The 15141-nt window shown below is 38.2% G+C and overlaps 1 protein-coding gene across 5 annotated transcripts in view; it reads left to right on the top strand.

Annotated features, from left to right (window-relative positions):
• Nucleotides 1–15141, top strand: part of GART (phosphoribosylglycinamide formyltransferase, phosphoribosylglycinamide synthetase, phosphoribosylaminoimidazole synthetase) — a 29691-nt gene that overhangs the window by 1100 nt on the left and 13450 nt on the right. For 3 of the 5 annotated variants that reach the window (XM_002919576.4, XM_011225419.3, XM_011225418.3), the window contains exons 2-11: nt 1709–1861; nt 4421–4516; nt 4990–5164; nt 6247–6358; nt 7348–7416; nt 7828–7953; nt 9230–9317; nt 9537–9622; nt 9811–9979; nt 12643–12874. In XM_002919576.4, the coding sequence (XP_002919622.1) occupies nt 1717–1861; nt 4421–4516; nt 4990–5164; nt 6247–6358; nt 7348–7416; nt 7828–7953; nt 9230–9317; nt 9537–9622; nt 9811–9979; nt 12643–12874 (1298 nt within the window). In that variant the 5' untranslated portion in view covers nt 1709–1716. Of the gene's footprint in view, nt 1–1675; nt 1862–4420; nt 4517–4989; nt 5165–5716; nt 5767–5960; nt 6359–7347; nt 7417–7827; nt 7954–9229; nt 9318–9536; nt 9623–9810; nt 9980–12642; nt 12875–15141 lie in introns of those variants that run through there. The other 2 variants (XM_011225421.3, XM_034656071.1) reach the window with 2 other exon arrangements.

A 15141-nucleotide genomic window follows, 5' to 3' on the forward strand; every position in this document is an offset into this window, starting at 1 on the left:
AAGTATAATCCTAGCATCACACAAGAAGTTAACTGATTTCAGTTTTCTGTTTTAAGTTTGCCTTCTACATGATGAAATGCCTTCTAGAGATCAGTAAATTAGTGTGACAGAGTATTCCTTTGGTTTTTCTTTGCCTGTTAGTACTTCTTCCTGTCCCTAATGCATCGATTCATGTAAAAGAAACAAAATATTAAAACATTTACTACTGCCGAATGTCAGAAATTATATTAGGTGTTTATAAATGTCATTTCCCAAAACATGTCATTTCAGTTAACCCTTAAGTTGCCTCTTAAGGCAAGTTCTCCTATTTCCGTCTTTTAAGATGTAAAGAAATTGAATTAGAGATCGTAAGAGCTTAGCCAAGGTCCCACTGCTCACTTGGGTTGAGATAAGTGTTGCATCCATCCTGCTAAGAATCAAATGCCAGAGCCAAAGTGAGACATGTTCAAGTTTTATTTTGCCTTCTCTACCAACTTTCTAACATATTACACTGACTTCTTAAATCAGGAGTCAGCAAACTATGGCCCTTGTGCCAAATCCTTCCTGCCACCTATTTTTGTACATCTCACCAAATAACAATTTTTACATTGTTAAATGATTGGAAAAAAGGAAGAATGATATTTTTATGATATGTGAAAATTATAAGATATTCAAATTACAATGTCCATAAATAAGGTTTAATGAAACACACCCATGCTTATTCTTTATAAGCTTCTGGTAGCTTCTTATCACTTACAGCAGAACATAGGCAAACTATGACCTACCACCCACTGCCAGTCTATGGAAGGTTTTCCTGGACATTGCCATGTTAATCCATCTCTGTATTGTCTATGGCTGCTTTTGTGCCACAGCAGCAGAGTTGACTTGTTACTATAGAAATTGTATGAGTCTCAAAGGTGAAAATATTTATTATCTGGTCCTTTACAGGTCCCAGTCTTAAATATTTCTTTCATCTTATAAAGTCTATTATTTAGGGGCACCTGGGTGGCTCAGTCATTAAGCATCTGCCTTCGGCTCAGGGCGTGATCCCAGAGTCCTAGGATCGAGCCCCACATCAGGCTCCCTGCTCCACTGGGAAGCCTCCTTCTTCCTCTCCCCCTCCCCCTGCTTGTGTTTCCTCTCTCGCTGGCTGTCTCTCTAATAAATAAAATCTTTAAAAAAAAAATAAATGATAACTAAAGTCTATTATTTATAGTATCACAAGGCTTAAAAGTGGGTACTTTAAACTTGGGGTCTGAATTTGCAGTATTAGGATTCATGTTTAACTGAGGCTTGATGATTATAAATCTTTTAAAAGTGGGAAAATGAAGCCTAAAGAAGGGTGATTATTCATAGATTTTTTTTTTTCCAAAATCAGGTAACAAGTTAAGTCACCATTTTATTCCTTAACCTAACTCTAGGCCAGTCTGCCTCATTTTTAAAATACCTCCCTTTGGGTGCCCGTAGGTAGAGCATGTGACTCTTGATCTCAGGGTCGTGAGTTCAGGACCCACATTGGGTGTAGAGATTACATACATGCATACCTCCCTAATCTTTGTGAAGTATAGTCATCTCAAATTATGGGCCCTAATTTTTCACAAATGAATCTTTGGAATATTTACATTTAAGTATTTAGAAATTGTGATTTCTTAAGTATGTGCATTCTAAAATATCAACTATGGTTTTCTTTCTGCAGCTTTTATTTTCCTTTTGAATTCCTGTTTTGCAGACAGAGCAATGGCAGCCCGAGTACTTGTAATTGGCAGTGGAGGAAGGGAACACACACTGGCCTGGAAACTTGCACAGTCTAATCATGTCAAACATGTGTTGGTTGCTCCAGGAAATGCAGGCACTGCCTGCTTGGAAAAGATTTCAAATACTGGTAATCATCTTTTAAAGTGGGGAGTAATAGTTAATCGTTGTAAATGATAAACTGTTAACTGTATCTGTTCTGTATAAGGTGGGTAGCTATTCAGATCTAAATGTTTTTCTTAACCTTAAAATTCATGTGGTAATTTGAATACCTGGCTAAGGTTGTAAATTTTAGGTATCTTGTTGTTCAGAGTGTGGCATTTCTTTATCTTAAATTACTTTAAACCTTACAAAATATACCCATTGAAAAAGTCGTAAGTGCCTAAAGTTAAAGGCAATCTAATGTGTATTTTCAGAAATGAAAACTTGAGCAGTGCTCTTAAATGTAAGTTTTGGCAATTCTGAGTCCATAATAGACCTCAACCTTTATCTCTTTCACTGGTAAAAGTGAAAAAATGATCAGTTCTTATGCTACATTAAGTTCTTTAGTGGCTTCCTATAGTAGTTAGAATAAAACTCACTCCTTAACATTCTTGCCAAAGCCCTTTGCGATCTGGCTTCTGCCTAACTTTCCAGCCTGATATTTTATATTCTTTGTTTTCTTTTCACTATGTTCTGTCCATGCAGTCCTGCCAGTTTCCCAAACAGAGCTGCCTTGAACTTGATATTTGTTTGTTTCCACCCCTAGCATGACTGGCTCCTCATCATTCAGGTCTTAGTTTATATGTTAACTCCTCAAAGAGGTCTTTCCTGAAGTTTCTAAGTAAAACATGCCCACCCCATTTCTTTTGTTTTCAGTCATGAACCATTATATGTATTTACTTTACTTTTCTATTGTCTATATCCTATCTTCATTCCCTTGCTAGAACATAAGCTCCAGAATGTAAGCTACATGAAGGCAAGGAACACTTCTGTCTTGTTTTTGCATTGTGTGCACCATGCCTAGTACCCTATATGGCACTTAATATTTATGGAGAAAACATAGACCCAACAAGCCACAAATTGGGAGAAAATAATTGCATGCGTAGGACCAAAAATAATAAAAAGATAAATAAGAAAGTATCTGCTTCCCTGTGACCTTAGCTCTGTGGGTGAGGTATTACATGTGTTTATTGAAGAACTGGTAGATTCTATCTAGATATAGTGATGCTACACAGGCCAGCCCATGAAAATCTCCCAAGATTGCCATGAGACTGCTACCACTTGCAGCAACGGGTTAGGTGTGTCCTCTCTCTCTTGCCACTCTATTGTACAGAGGTTGTTGGTTCTGCTCAGCCCAGTTGTGTTTGCAGATACTAATCCAGAGTGCATGGTACTCCATCCTTAGGCTACTCAGGCAGCTCCTATAGATTGAGAACTCTAGTCTTTCTGCACTTACCCCAACACACCAGAAATGTCACAGAGTAGTTTAAGACTTCAGCCAACTTAAGAATGGTGGTCGAGATACAGTGAAACAGGAGGTTGCCTATAGAACCAACACATGCTTAATATGTGGTTGATCCTGCTGCTAGTTATTTAGAATTCCATTAAGAAAATTTTCCTGGCTTGTAGGTTGAAGTAAGCTAGGTCTTAAAACTGTCGTTCAGGGGCGCCTGGGTGGCGTAGTCATTAAGCGTCTGCCTTCGGCTCAGGGCGTGATCCCAGCGTTCTTGGATCGAGCCCCACATCAGGTTCCTCTGCTATGAGCCTGCTTCTTCCTCTCCCACTCCCCCTGCTTGTGTTCCCTCTCTCGTTGGCTGTCTCTATCTCTGTCAAATAAATAGATAAAATCTTTAAAAAAAAAACAAACAAACAAACAACTGTCGTTCAGGGGGCACCTGGGTGGCTCAGTCAGTTGAGCATCAAACTCTTGGTTTCTGCCCAGGTCATGATCTCAGGTTCATGAGATCAAGCCCTGCTTTGGGCTCTGCAGGAAGTTGACTTCCCTGCGCCCTCCCCCCACCCCACCGTGCTCGAGCACTGTCTCTCTCAAATAAATCTTTAAAAATAAGTACATACATACATAAAATTGTCGTTCAGTTCTTAGCTTACTCATCTCTGCATAAAGACCCTTCCAGCTCAACCAGAAATAGCCTCTTAGTTCACCTGATATCATTAGATTTGCCTAATTTGTTCACACTTGGTTTGGTTTTTTGTTTGGTTGTTGTTGTTGTTGTTGTTTGGTTTTGCTTGCATATTTTTTACCCAACATTCCCATATAAGCATCCTAAGCGTAGAGACTTTGTGTTAACATCTGAAGTCAGTGACTAGCACAGTATCTAGCACATAGTGGTCTCAGTAAATCTTGAGTAAATGACATTAAAAGGCAGTTTCTCAGTATAGTCTATGGGACATTTTTTGTTTACCATCAATGTGACATGAATACCATAGTCAAGAAAGTACTTCAGTACCTCTTTGGGAAGCTTCCTCGTATTTTCATCTAACTGGCTATAGTAATCAAGGACTGAGCTTTGTTGGTTAGCCTAATGCAGTATGCTCTGAATTTCTAATGGTAAAACTATCATCTGTACCCATAAAAGAAAAGCAATAGTTAATAAACATTTCAAAGTATAGTACTTATTTTTCAGCATGACTGTTAATTTAAAGAATGTTTGTATTAAGTGAGGTGGGGTGTTTTTTCTATTCACAGCCATCTCGATCAATGACCACACTGCCCTTGCTCAATTCTGCAAAGATGAGAAAATTGAATTCGTAGTTGTTGGACCAGAGGCACCTCTGGCTGCTGGTAAAGTTCATTTCTACTTATTGTTACAGTATATGCACTGCCAACAGGAGCTTAGAGATCATCTAAGCCAATTCATTTTGCAGATGAGGGTTTCTACTATCGTACCACATTGGAAAAAGAGCTTTCACCTTAAAATTTATGGGTTCTACATTTTTTTCCCTGATGCATCACTAATGTGATGAATGAAAGAGCAAATTTGCAACTGTGGAAAATCTTTTAAATGTTTATATTCTGCTCTGTTCTGGTGTCCATTTAATAATCGTATGTTTGACGCTAACAAATATAACTTTTGCTGGATTTGATCATGTTATTAACGTTTTTGTTTATATCCCATAGACAACATGAAAAACTTATTCTCTGCCGCTACTCATCTGCCTTATGTCAATGTAGATTTAGTCTAATCCTGATTCTTCAGAGTCAAAAGGCCCTACAGAGACCTTGGTTCACGTAAAGCTGCTCATTTCTGTCCATAGGAATTGTTGGGAACCTGACATCTGCAGGAGTGCAATGCTTTGGTCCCACTGCAGAAGCAGCTCAGTTAGAGTCCAGCAAGAGATTCGCCAAAGAGTTTATGGACCGACATGGAATCCCAACTGCACGGTGGAGAGCTTTCACCAAACCTGAAGAAGCCTGCAGCTTTATAATGAGGTAGCTAGAAGACTGCCTGTGAGGGCAGTTGTTTTGTTAGGATATTTAAATATACAGGTCACTTTTGTATCACAGGTTTATAGTAAGGTAATCATGGGGGGAAAACTCATGCTGCATAGGTTGCCTTTTTCCATTGTCAAAATAGGATGGGATTCTGTGCATGTATACATGTACAATCTTGCGGCTTTGCAGAAAGAATATTTTTAATATTACTGAAGAGTTTCTAGGGGAAAAGATACATTTGGTTAAGCAGTCATGCACTTCTCTTATTGTCAAACTAACAAACAGTGGCATCTTACAACATAAAGGGTATTGATTCTTTGATAAATAATTAACTGGATTGAAGAGTCATCACTTGACCTTCTGCCATTGCCACTCAGATCTAAATCTTAAGACTAAACATTCTTGTTCTCTGTTATATCAAAAATATGAAGCAGTTAATAAATAGACACGTGCCTTTGCCCTTTTTTTGTTGACACTTCTCCCTTTTACCTGATATCTTTTCACTTTAGTTGGGTCAATTTCATTCTTTATTCATTCTTCATCCTACAGGGTTTCTTAGACACTGAATGTTATTATTTCCTTGTAGCCAGATGCCTTGGGTAAGTAACAGTTTTGTTACTTACTTTTGGTAAGACTCTTTCTAGATCTCCAGTCCCACCCAACAGAAGAAATTACCAAGAAGAGTTTCTTCTGTGTACTTCCAAAAATGACTTACGCATCCATGCTTATGATGGTCTTATACAGTCACATCTTCTACTGGAATGAGAGTACAATTCTTTGCTTTGTTCTTTAGGATCCTTCCATACTTAGACTGTACAACTGCTTTTGTCTTCCAAAGATGTTGCCTGTATGATCTCATGATAAGTGAAAAAAGCAAAACTGTATGTACCATATGATCACAACTATAAAGGAAAACATAGGGAAGAAATCCCGGTGGGAAGTATATCAGGATGGTGTTGGTATAAGTAATTTTTTTTTTCTGTTTTTGGTGGTTGCTATAGCACATCATTACATCTCAGAACATTTTAAGCTTTTGAATTTAAGGATTTATTGGATATTGAAGATTACTGTCTTCACAGTTCAGACTTCCCTGCTTTGGTTGTGAAGGCCAGTGGTCTTGCGGCTGGAAAAGGGGTGATTGTTGCCAAGAGCACAGAAGAGGCCTGCAGGGCTGTACAGGAGATCATGCAGGTAGGTTGTTCCTCTGGAAAAGTCACACTGTAATGGATACTCCTTAAGTTTATGAAATATTGCTCAAGATAAGGAGAACCTGTCTAGCAAACACACAGGTAAGTTGTTTTTTATAATACCATGTATTATAATCCATCTCTGTAAAAGGGTTTTTACAGGTCTGCACTGATGGATGGCTAAACCACCATGCTATTCTTTGGAAGTAAGTTCTAGCATGCTTTGTTGACTGCTACAGAAAGGTAGTAAATCCTCAGACTACAGTACATTCAACTTCTCAACCATCCATGGAGACCAAAGTATTTGTCTTTTGTGTCCCAGGTCTAAGAGAAGTGAAGCAATGAATTAATAAACTTTGCTTTTACCATCCATCTTGGTGGTTGTTCTCCCTTACAGAAATCTATTTTCAAAGGCATCCCCTAGTATAAGGGTACCAGGAAAGCATATCATAATTATAATCAGATATAAGAATTACGTGGTAAGGGTGAAAATATCTTTTTCTGTTACATGATTGGAAACTGGAAAGCCAGATCCCCAGAAGAGTGTTAATGATGTGTTCATTTCATCTGTACCAGTACAGGCTCTGCATTATTGCCACTGTCAAAATAGGAAACATTCATATGGGGCACCTGACGAGAGATTACTAAATAAATAAATAAACTTTTAATTAAAATAAACTTTTAAATAAATAAATAAAGTTTTAATTTCTTAGAAGTGTGTTTAAGTAATCTCTACGTTTGACGTGGGGCTCGAACTCATGACCCCAAGATCAAGAGTCACATGTTCTTCCGACTGAGCCAGCCAGGCACCACAAATGAATAAACTTACAAAAAAAGGTGGGGGGCGGGCATTCATATGTTCCTTTGAGGTTCTCAGAAAAGGAAGAGGAAATTACAGTACTAGTGAATTGGTTCATAATACAAATGGTGAAAAATGACAACAGCCCATTGAGTAAATATTAAAAGCCTTTTTTTTTTTTTTAAATGTACAAGGATAAAGCTTATGGAGCAGCTGGAGAAACAATTGTCATTGAAGAACTTCTTGAAGGAGAAGAGGTGTCTGTATGTATATCCATCTTTTTGGCTTTTATGGAGTATGAGAGTCTGGTTGCTTCATCTGAAAGCATAAACCCAGCACTTAAAAAGGAATTTATATATGTTTAGTATTTTGAATGCAAGTGAGAAAAGAATTTATCCTCTTTTAATCATGCCCTGTATAACAGTAGAGGACTTGGATTTTTATCACATATTATTTAAGGGGGGTAAGGTTGAAATATTTCACTTTGAGAGTAGCTTGACTTTTTTTCCTAACTGGCTCAAAAATTACGGATCCTTCAGAAATTGAGTATGCAAGATATTTTGATTCCTGTTGTAGATAGCTTAGGCTTATTTATGTTTCAACTCAACTTAAAAAGAATTTTTTTTTTACCTTTTGCCATTTAAGATAAGTGGACTATTTTGTTTTCTCTATAGTGTCTGTGCTTCACTGATGGAAGGACGGTGGCTCCTATGCCCCCAGCACAAGACCATAAGCGACTGCTGGAGGGAGATCACGGCCCCAACACAGGGGGAATGGGAGCCTATTGTCCAGCACCTCAGGTACTTCCCAGAGGCCCTGCTGAAGTTCATTAGTCATTATTTAAGTCTTCTCAAAGAGCTCTTGGACCATATTTTTCTGTTTTCTGGACATGATATTACTAATCAGCAATTTGGATCTCCTGTTAAATGAGATGTATCTCTTCCAATCTCACTCTAAAACCTTTTCTAAAGTCTGAAGAATTAAGTATGGATTGAACAGATCCTTCTAGGTCCTGCTCTCTACATGCTATATTTAACCCATGAGAGCCAATTATAGTCTAAAATTATTTTTTATTCATCTTTGGATATCCAAGGTCCAGCACGTAAGTGCTCAATAAATGTGTGTGTGTCTGTGTGTGTGAAACAGAGATGAATTGAGAACCAAGTCCAACTATAATTTGTTCACGGTCTCTGTACTTCATGGTGGGTACATAAAGTATGTTTCCAAACAATTTCTGGACAGTTTTTCTAAGAAATCTGCATTAGGTGTCTTATAAGTAAAACTAGTATTTCAGAAACTCACCCATTCTTTTCATTGATGATAGTCATTGGTTGTTTATGCAGATAATGTAGTGCCTTATACACATTTTTCTTAATTAAAAGATTAAAAACAGGATTTACCTTAAGCTATAACTACTATTTAGGAAAAGTGATTTTAGTTTAAGAACCATCTCTAGGGGCGTCTGGCTGGCTTAGTCAGTGGGGCATGTGACTTGGTCTTGGGGTTTTGAGTTCAAGCCCCAGGTTGGGTATAAAGATTACTTAAAAATAAAATCTTTGAAAAATAAAATATTTTTTTAAAAAGAATTATCTCTAAGTCTAATTTTTATGAAATAGGCATAGAATATACCAGAAGAATACAAAAGGGCCTCAAGGTGGCAGAGGAACTTTTTTCATTTTTATTATTATGTTGTAGGAAACTATTTTTAGCGAGTTTTAAGTGTGTACATGTTTGAGAATCTGTAGGTTTAAGAGTAAAAGATGATTTAACATTTAGTCCTGAGATGGCAGCTGACACTGATGAGTATATAATCTAGCTTCTGCTTGTGATAATTTTTATCTCTCAGAGGTCTTCTTTCCTGTTTTATAAGAATAAGACTGACTGCCTACTTGATAGGGTCAATGTGAGGATTTTAAAAGCCTATGAATTTAAAGTGCTCAGCCTATCTGAGGTAGTAAAAAATAATAATTCTCACTGTCTCCTTTTATTGTCCTATATGGTACTGCTTACAAGATGGTTGTTTGGGTTTTTTTTTAAATACCCAGTTACATTTAAATGTTTCTGTATGTTCCCCAGGTTTCTAAGGATTTGTTACTGAAAATAAAAAATACCATTCTTCAAAGGACAGTGGATGGCATGCAGCAGGAGGGAATGCCGTACACAGGTGAGCGCATTGATGTCATTGTGGACATTATTCATAGAGTGACTTTACACCTTGACAAAACTTCCCCAGTTTCTTTTTTTCACCAGCTTTTAACTGACCATTGTTGTAACTTTTGCCATGGTTAGGGTAGAACCTCGAGTATTTGTAACTTATATTCTAATTTTCAGTCACAATACAATGGTTTCATTATATTTTGTTTCTGTTTCTGTTTCAATGAAGGTGTTCTCTATGCTGGTATAATGCTGACCAAGGATGGCCCAAAAGTTCTGGAGTTTAACTGCCGTTTCGGTGATCCAGAGTGCCAAGTGGGTAATAGTTAAAGATAATATAAAGCATTACTTTGTAGATGTGTGTTTTTTAATCTCAGCATTTGTCAGCCTCAAAATAATTACCTTTAAGGAATATATGCAAGTTCTGCTGGTATCTCAGTAAATACGCTGTCTAGAGAGAACTAAGATTTCTCTCAGTTGCCATGTTGGTTATGTTTTTCCAGGTGATCCTCCCACTTCTTAAAAGTGATCTTTATGAAGTGATTCAGTCTACCTTGGATGGCCTGCTCTGCACATCTCTGCCTGTTTGGCTTGAAAACCGCACTGCCATAACTGTTGTGATGGCAAGTAAAGGCTATCCAGGAAATTATACCAAGGGTGTGGAGATAACAGGTGAATGAATATCTGAGAACAAAAGGTGGAATTACAGTGTGACAAGTGACCAGCATTACAGTAGGCCTTCCTCCCATGCTATGCTCTGCTCCTTTTAGAGGTGTAAGGCCATCAGAAACCTTTCAGGGGTTTTTTAACCATGTTGGATGAGGGTGTGCAAATACCCAAAATTACGGTATTTAAAGAACTGCCATCCATTTTCCTTCCTTCGCAAGGAAGACCTATATGGGCCTAGCCAAGTTTCCAGAGTATCACTCAGTATGCCTTTCTCTTCCATCCTCCAAGAGCCATGAAAATAGAGGGAACTCATAAGAGTCAGAGCACCATTAGTAGAAACTGCATCAGATAAATTTCAGAGGCATGATCACAACTAGACACCCCACCTCCTCATTGCAGCGTACCCCATAGTCACTTGGATGACAGAACTAAAACAGTTTCAAAACTATAGCCTTCTCTTGTTTCTCTTCTTAAGAAGTGAGGCATCTCTTGTTAAATGATGTTAAATAAAACAGTGTCTTAAAATGCCAAATAAGTTCTAGTGCCATAAGCCCAAAGGCAGACCTTCAAGATCCCCAGCAGGCTACAGTTTGGCCTCCTTCAGGACCCCAACAGTGTGTTTGGTTCAAACACCCTAGTTCCTGCCTTACCCAGATGGTAAGTCCGTTGCCCTGTGAATCCCAGTCGTGGCACCTGTGCAGTTAGGAATTGATTGCCTTTTTTTTTTTTTTAAGATTTTATATATTTATTTGAGAGACAGTGTGTGTGCACACGCACACTTGCATATAAGGTGAGAAGCGGGAGGGAAAAGGAGAGAATCTCCAGCAAACTCTACACAGCGTGGAGCCAGATGCAGGGCTTGATTTCACAGACCCTGAGACCATGACCTTAGCCAAAATCAGGAGTGGGATGCTCAACCGACAGAGCTACCCAGGCACTCCTGATTGCCTTTTAAAATGAACAAAGAGAAGGGATAGAATCAAAACCACTTATATTGGTGAAATTTCCCTAAGATTGAGGTGGTAAGTGTAATAGTCATTTCTGAGACAGCAATATTAGGTATTCCCAATACCAGTAGGTACTTGGGTACATATGACTAATGCCCCTGTGCTATAAAAACATCTAGGGAAGACCTGTGTTAACATATTACCAACTGTGATGCTAAAAGAGAAGTGGTGGCCAAAAAAGACAACATGAGTGGGGTGTTGTTGTTTTGTTTTGTTTTTTTAATTAAGAGGTTATCTTTGTAAACTGCCTATGTTGGTCACTTGAGAATGTAGGAAATATGGTCTAATGATATTTTAAGTGTAAAATTATGTATGAGAACTTAATTCAAAAGAAAATTAAGCTAGGGATTTTAGGTTGAGTTTTAAAGATTTTACAATTGTTAGGTGAAAGATTAAGAATATATTTTGCACTACAGTTCTATTGGTTATTTAAAGAAGAAAGAAAGGGGCGCCTGGGTGGCACAGTGGTTAAGCGTCTGCCTTCGGCTCAGGGCGTGATCCCGGTGTTATGGGATCGAGCCCCACATCGGGCTCTTCTGCTATGAGCCTGCTTCTTCCTCTCCCATTCCCCCTGCTTGTGTTCCCTCTCTCGCTGGCTGTCCCTATCTCTGTCTAATGAATAAAAATAAAATCTTTTAAAATAAAAAAAAAATAAATAAATAAAGAAGAAAGAAAGAAATTTATATGGCTGTGATAAAAAAGAAATTCCTTTACTCACAAGCAAAAGATGTGATCAAGTATAGGTTTTATTCATTGATGTTTAGGGATTTTTCTTTTCTTTTCTCCTCTTTTAAGTTTTAGTTTTTAACGTCCTGTCAGGAGAGAATAACTGCAGCTGACCCTTGAACAACATGGGTTTGAACTGCATGGGTGCACTTATACATGGATTTTTGTAGAGTACAGTACTGTAAATGTATTTTTTCTTTCTTTTGACTTTGTTAATAACATTTTCTCTAGTTTACTTTAAGAATATAGTATATAATATATATAACATACAGAATACACATTAATCAACTCTATGTTATTGGTAGGGCTTCTGTTCATCAGTAGGCTCTTAGTAGTCAAGTTTTGAGGAGTCAGAAGTTATACATGGATTTTGGGCTGTGAGGGGGGGTCGGTACCCCTAACCCCGGCATTGTTTAAGAGTCAACTGTACATTTAAGTCTTAAACTTTTTGGGTTTAGGTCCTTTTTTTTTCTCCCCCATTGAAACAATAGTTCTTACAGGAGGTTATAACACAGGTTAATGATAATGCAGCTACCACCCTAGAGCAGACTGTTCTTAAGAGAGACGGTCTATATGTTATCTTGTTGCTTTATTCCTTCCTGATAGGATTCTTGTGAAGATTCATTTAAGTGAAATAAAAACTTAAAAAAACTTGGGACCCCCTGGGCGGCTCAGTCAGGTGAGCATCTGCCTTTGGCTCAGGTCATGATCTCAGGGTCCTGGAATCAAGGCCCACATTGGGCTCCCTGTTCAGCAGGGAGTCTGCTTCTCCCTCAGCCTCTGCCTCTGCCCCTCCCCCACTTGTGCACTCTCTCTCTGTCCCTCAAATAAATAAAACCTTTAAAGAAAATAAGCTTAAAAAAAACTTATGGAAATTATAAACCACTTCAGAAGTGTAGACTGTTGTTATTATGTAAATGTGCTCTCTTACAGGGTTTCCTGAGGCTCAGGCTTTAGGACTGGAGGTGTTCCACGCAGGCACTGTGCTGAAAGATGGCAAAGTGGTGACTAATGGGGGTAGAGTCCTTACAGTAACAGCCATCCGGGAAAATCTTACCGTGGCCCTTGAAGAAGCCAAGAAAGGACTAGCTGCTATAAAATTTGAGGGAGCCATTTATAGGAAGGACATTGGCTATCGTGCCATAGCTTTTCTCCAGCAGCCCAGGTAAATTTCTTACTGAAGTGGTTCAGGCACAGCTTCAGAACTGATATAAATGGCTATATAAAAAATTCTATTAATCGGGGCTCCTGGGTGGCACAGCGGTTAAGCGCCTGCCTTCGGCTCAGGGCGTGATCCCAGCATTATGGGATCGAGCCCCACATCAGGCTTCTCCACTAGGTGCCTGCTTCTTCCTCTCCCACTCCCCCTGCTTGTGCTCCGTCTCTCACTANCAGCGGTTAAGCGCCTGCCTTCGGCTCAGGGCGTGATCCCAGCATTATGGGATCGAGCCCCACATCAGGCTCCTCCACTAGGTGCCTGCTTCTTCCTCTCCCACTCCCCCTGCTTGTGCTCCGTCTCTCACTAGCTGTCTCTATCTCTCAAATAAATAAATAAAATCTTAAAAAAAAAAAAATTCTATTAACCGTATACTAAGCCATTCTGTAGTCTTTTCTCTCTATGGGACTGATCTGATTTTGATTTGCCTGTAGTTTGAGTCAAAACTAGTTAGAACAATATTCAAATGGGGGCACCTAGGTGGCTCAGTTGGTTAAGCATTTGCCTTAGGCTCAGGTGATGATCTCCAGGTCCTGAGATTGAGCCCCACATCAGGTTTCCTGCTCAGCAGGGAGTCTGCTTCTGTCTCTCCCTTTGCCCCTCCCCACGGCTCGATCTCTCTTTCTCTCTCTCTCTCTAATAAATGAAATCTTTAAAAAAAAATTCAAATGAAATGGGAAAAGCTTTGTGGTAGCTGTTTGTATTTGAAAAATTTAGTAAAATCACAGTGGTAGTAAGGACTTTTTCACCTTGTATATTTTAAATATATACAATCATTTGTCAGTTATTCATCAATAAAGATGGGGAAAGATGGTTTATTCCTTGAGTTATCATATATTTAAATACTACTGTTGTATTTTTATCTTAGTTCCTGGTTTTGTCAAAGAATTCAAGATGAAAATATTGGCCATCTACCTTTGCAAATTAATTTGATTACACTGTAAATTTTGGCAGTCTCACTTTGTTACTGTGTTTATATTTATTACTGAAATGTATTTTTTGATCCCTTATTAATTTGTTAGCATGTATAACTCTTCCTTTGTAAAACCAATAAACTATTCATTGCAAATGTGGGTGTTGATTTCTTAAGTATATATCACAGTTACTATTATTCATTGAGTTTGTCTATGAGAAGTAAATATGTTTTAGGACAAAATGAGAAATTTTTAGCAACTTAATTAAACTTAATCCTATTAACTGATAGACAAATATTTAAAGTTTAAATACTGGAAATTTTTTAGGATTAAGAACATTAAAATACCATGCTAAAAGTTTTATTTTTCACTTTAAAATAACTAGATCCCATTGAAATGACCAGTTGCAAGGGACTGTGACCTTAATACTAATCTGAGTTCATAAAATTAAAGATGAAGAAAATGAGAGGCCACAATACCAGCTGCTACCTAAGGAAGGTTTTTTTTTTAATCAGTAGAACTGGGGCGCCTAGGTGGCTCAGTCGTTAAGCGTCTGCCTTCAGCTCAGGTCATGATCCTAGGGTTCTGGGATCAAACCCCACATCGGGCTCCCTGCTCAGTGAGCCTGCTTCTCCCTCTGCCTGCTGCTACCCCTGCTTGTGCTCTCTCTCTCTCCATCAAATAAATAAATAAAATCTTTTTAAAATAAATAGAACTTTGTTTCCTTTCTGAGCATGACCCCAGACTGCTAATTTCATTGGAGTTAATTGCCAAATCTCTCAACTCTTATTTGTAGCCTGACCCCTTGTTTCTAATAAAATTTCACATATTTCTTCATGTATCACTACATCCCAGTAAGCCGAAGTACTCATGTTTGTAAGGCAAGACTACTGAATTCCCAGTGCTATTCATGGACTTTAGATGCACTGCTTCAACATGTTGGCCTTATTTAGAAGAGAATAATGCACTGAGTATCGTTATCTGCTTTTGCTTTTTCCAATATGTTTTTATCTTGTTTCTTGCTGTCTTCAGCTATAAGGAGACTTAATTCTCTACTGCAGTAAGAGCCCAATTTCATTATTTAGGGATTTCTTTGTAGAATGGGTATAATCCCAATTTTCACTTTTTTTACTCCATTTTGGCTTTCCTTTGCATACCAAAATTGAACAGTGAAATATTATGGCAAAATACCAGTATATCTAGCTACCTGTGAGAAATAAGTAAGGGAGGTAGTACTCAATAGTGATACAATTGAATCAACTGGGGAAGTTATTTAAACATTCAGTTTTCAGGGGCTGCCCT

The sequence above is a fragment of the Ailuropoda melanoleuca genome, chromosome 1 (assembly GCF_002007445.2).
Source record: "Ailuropoda melanoleuca isolate Jingjing chromosome 1, ASM200744v2, whole genome shotgun sequence".
Taxonomy (NCBI): Eukaryota; Metazoa; Chordata; class Mammalia; order Carnivora; family Ursidae; genus Ailuropoda; species Ailuropoda melanoleuca.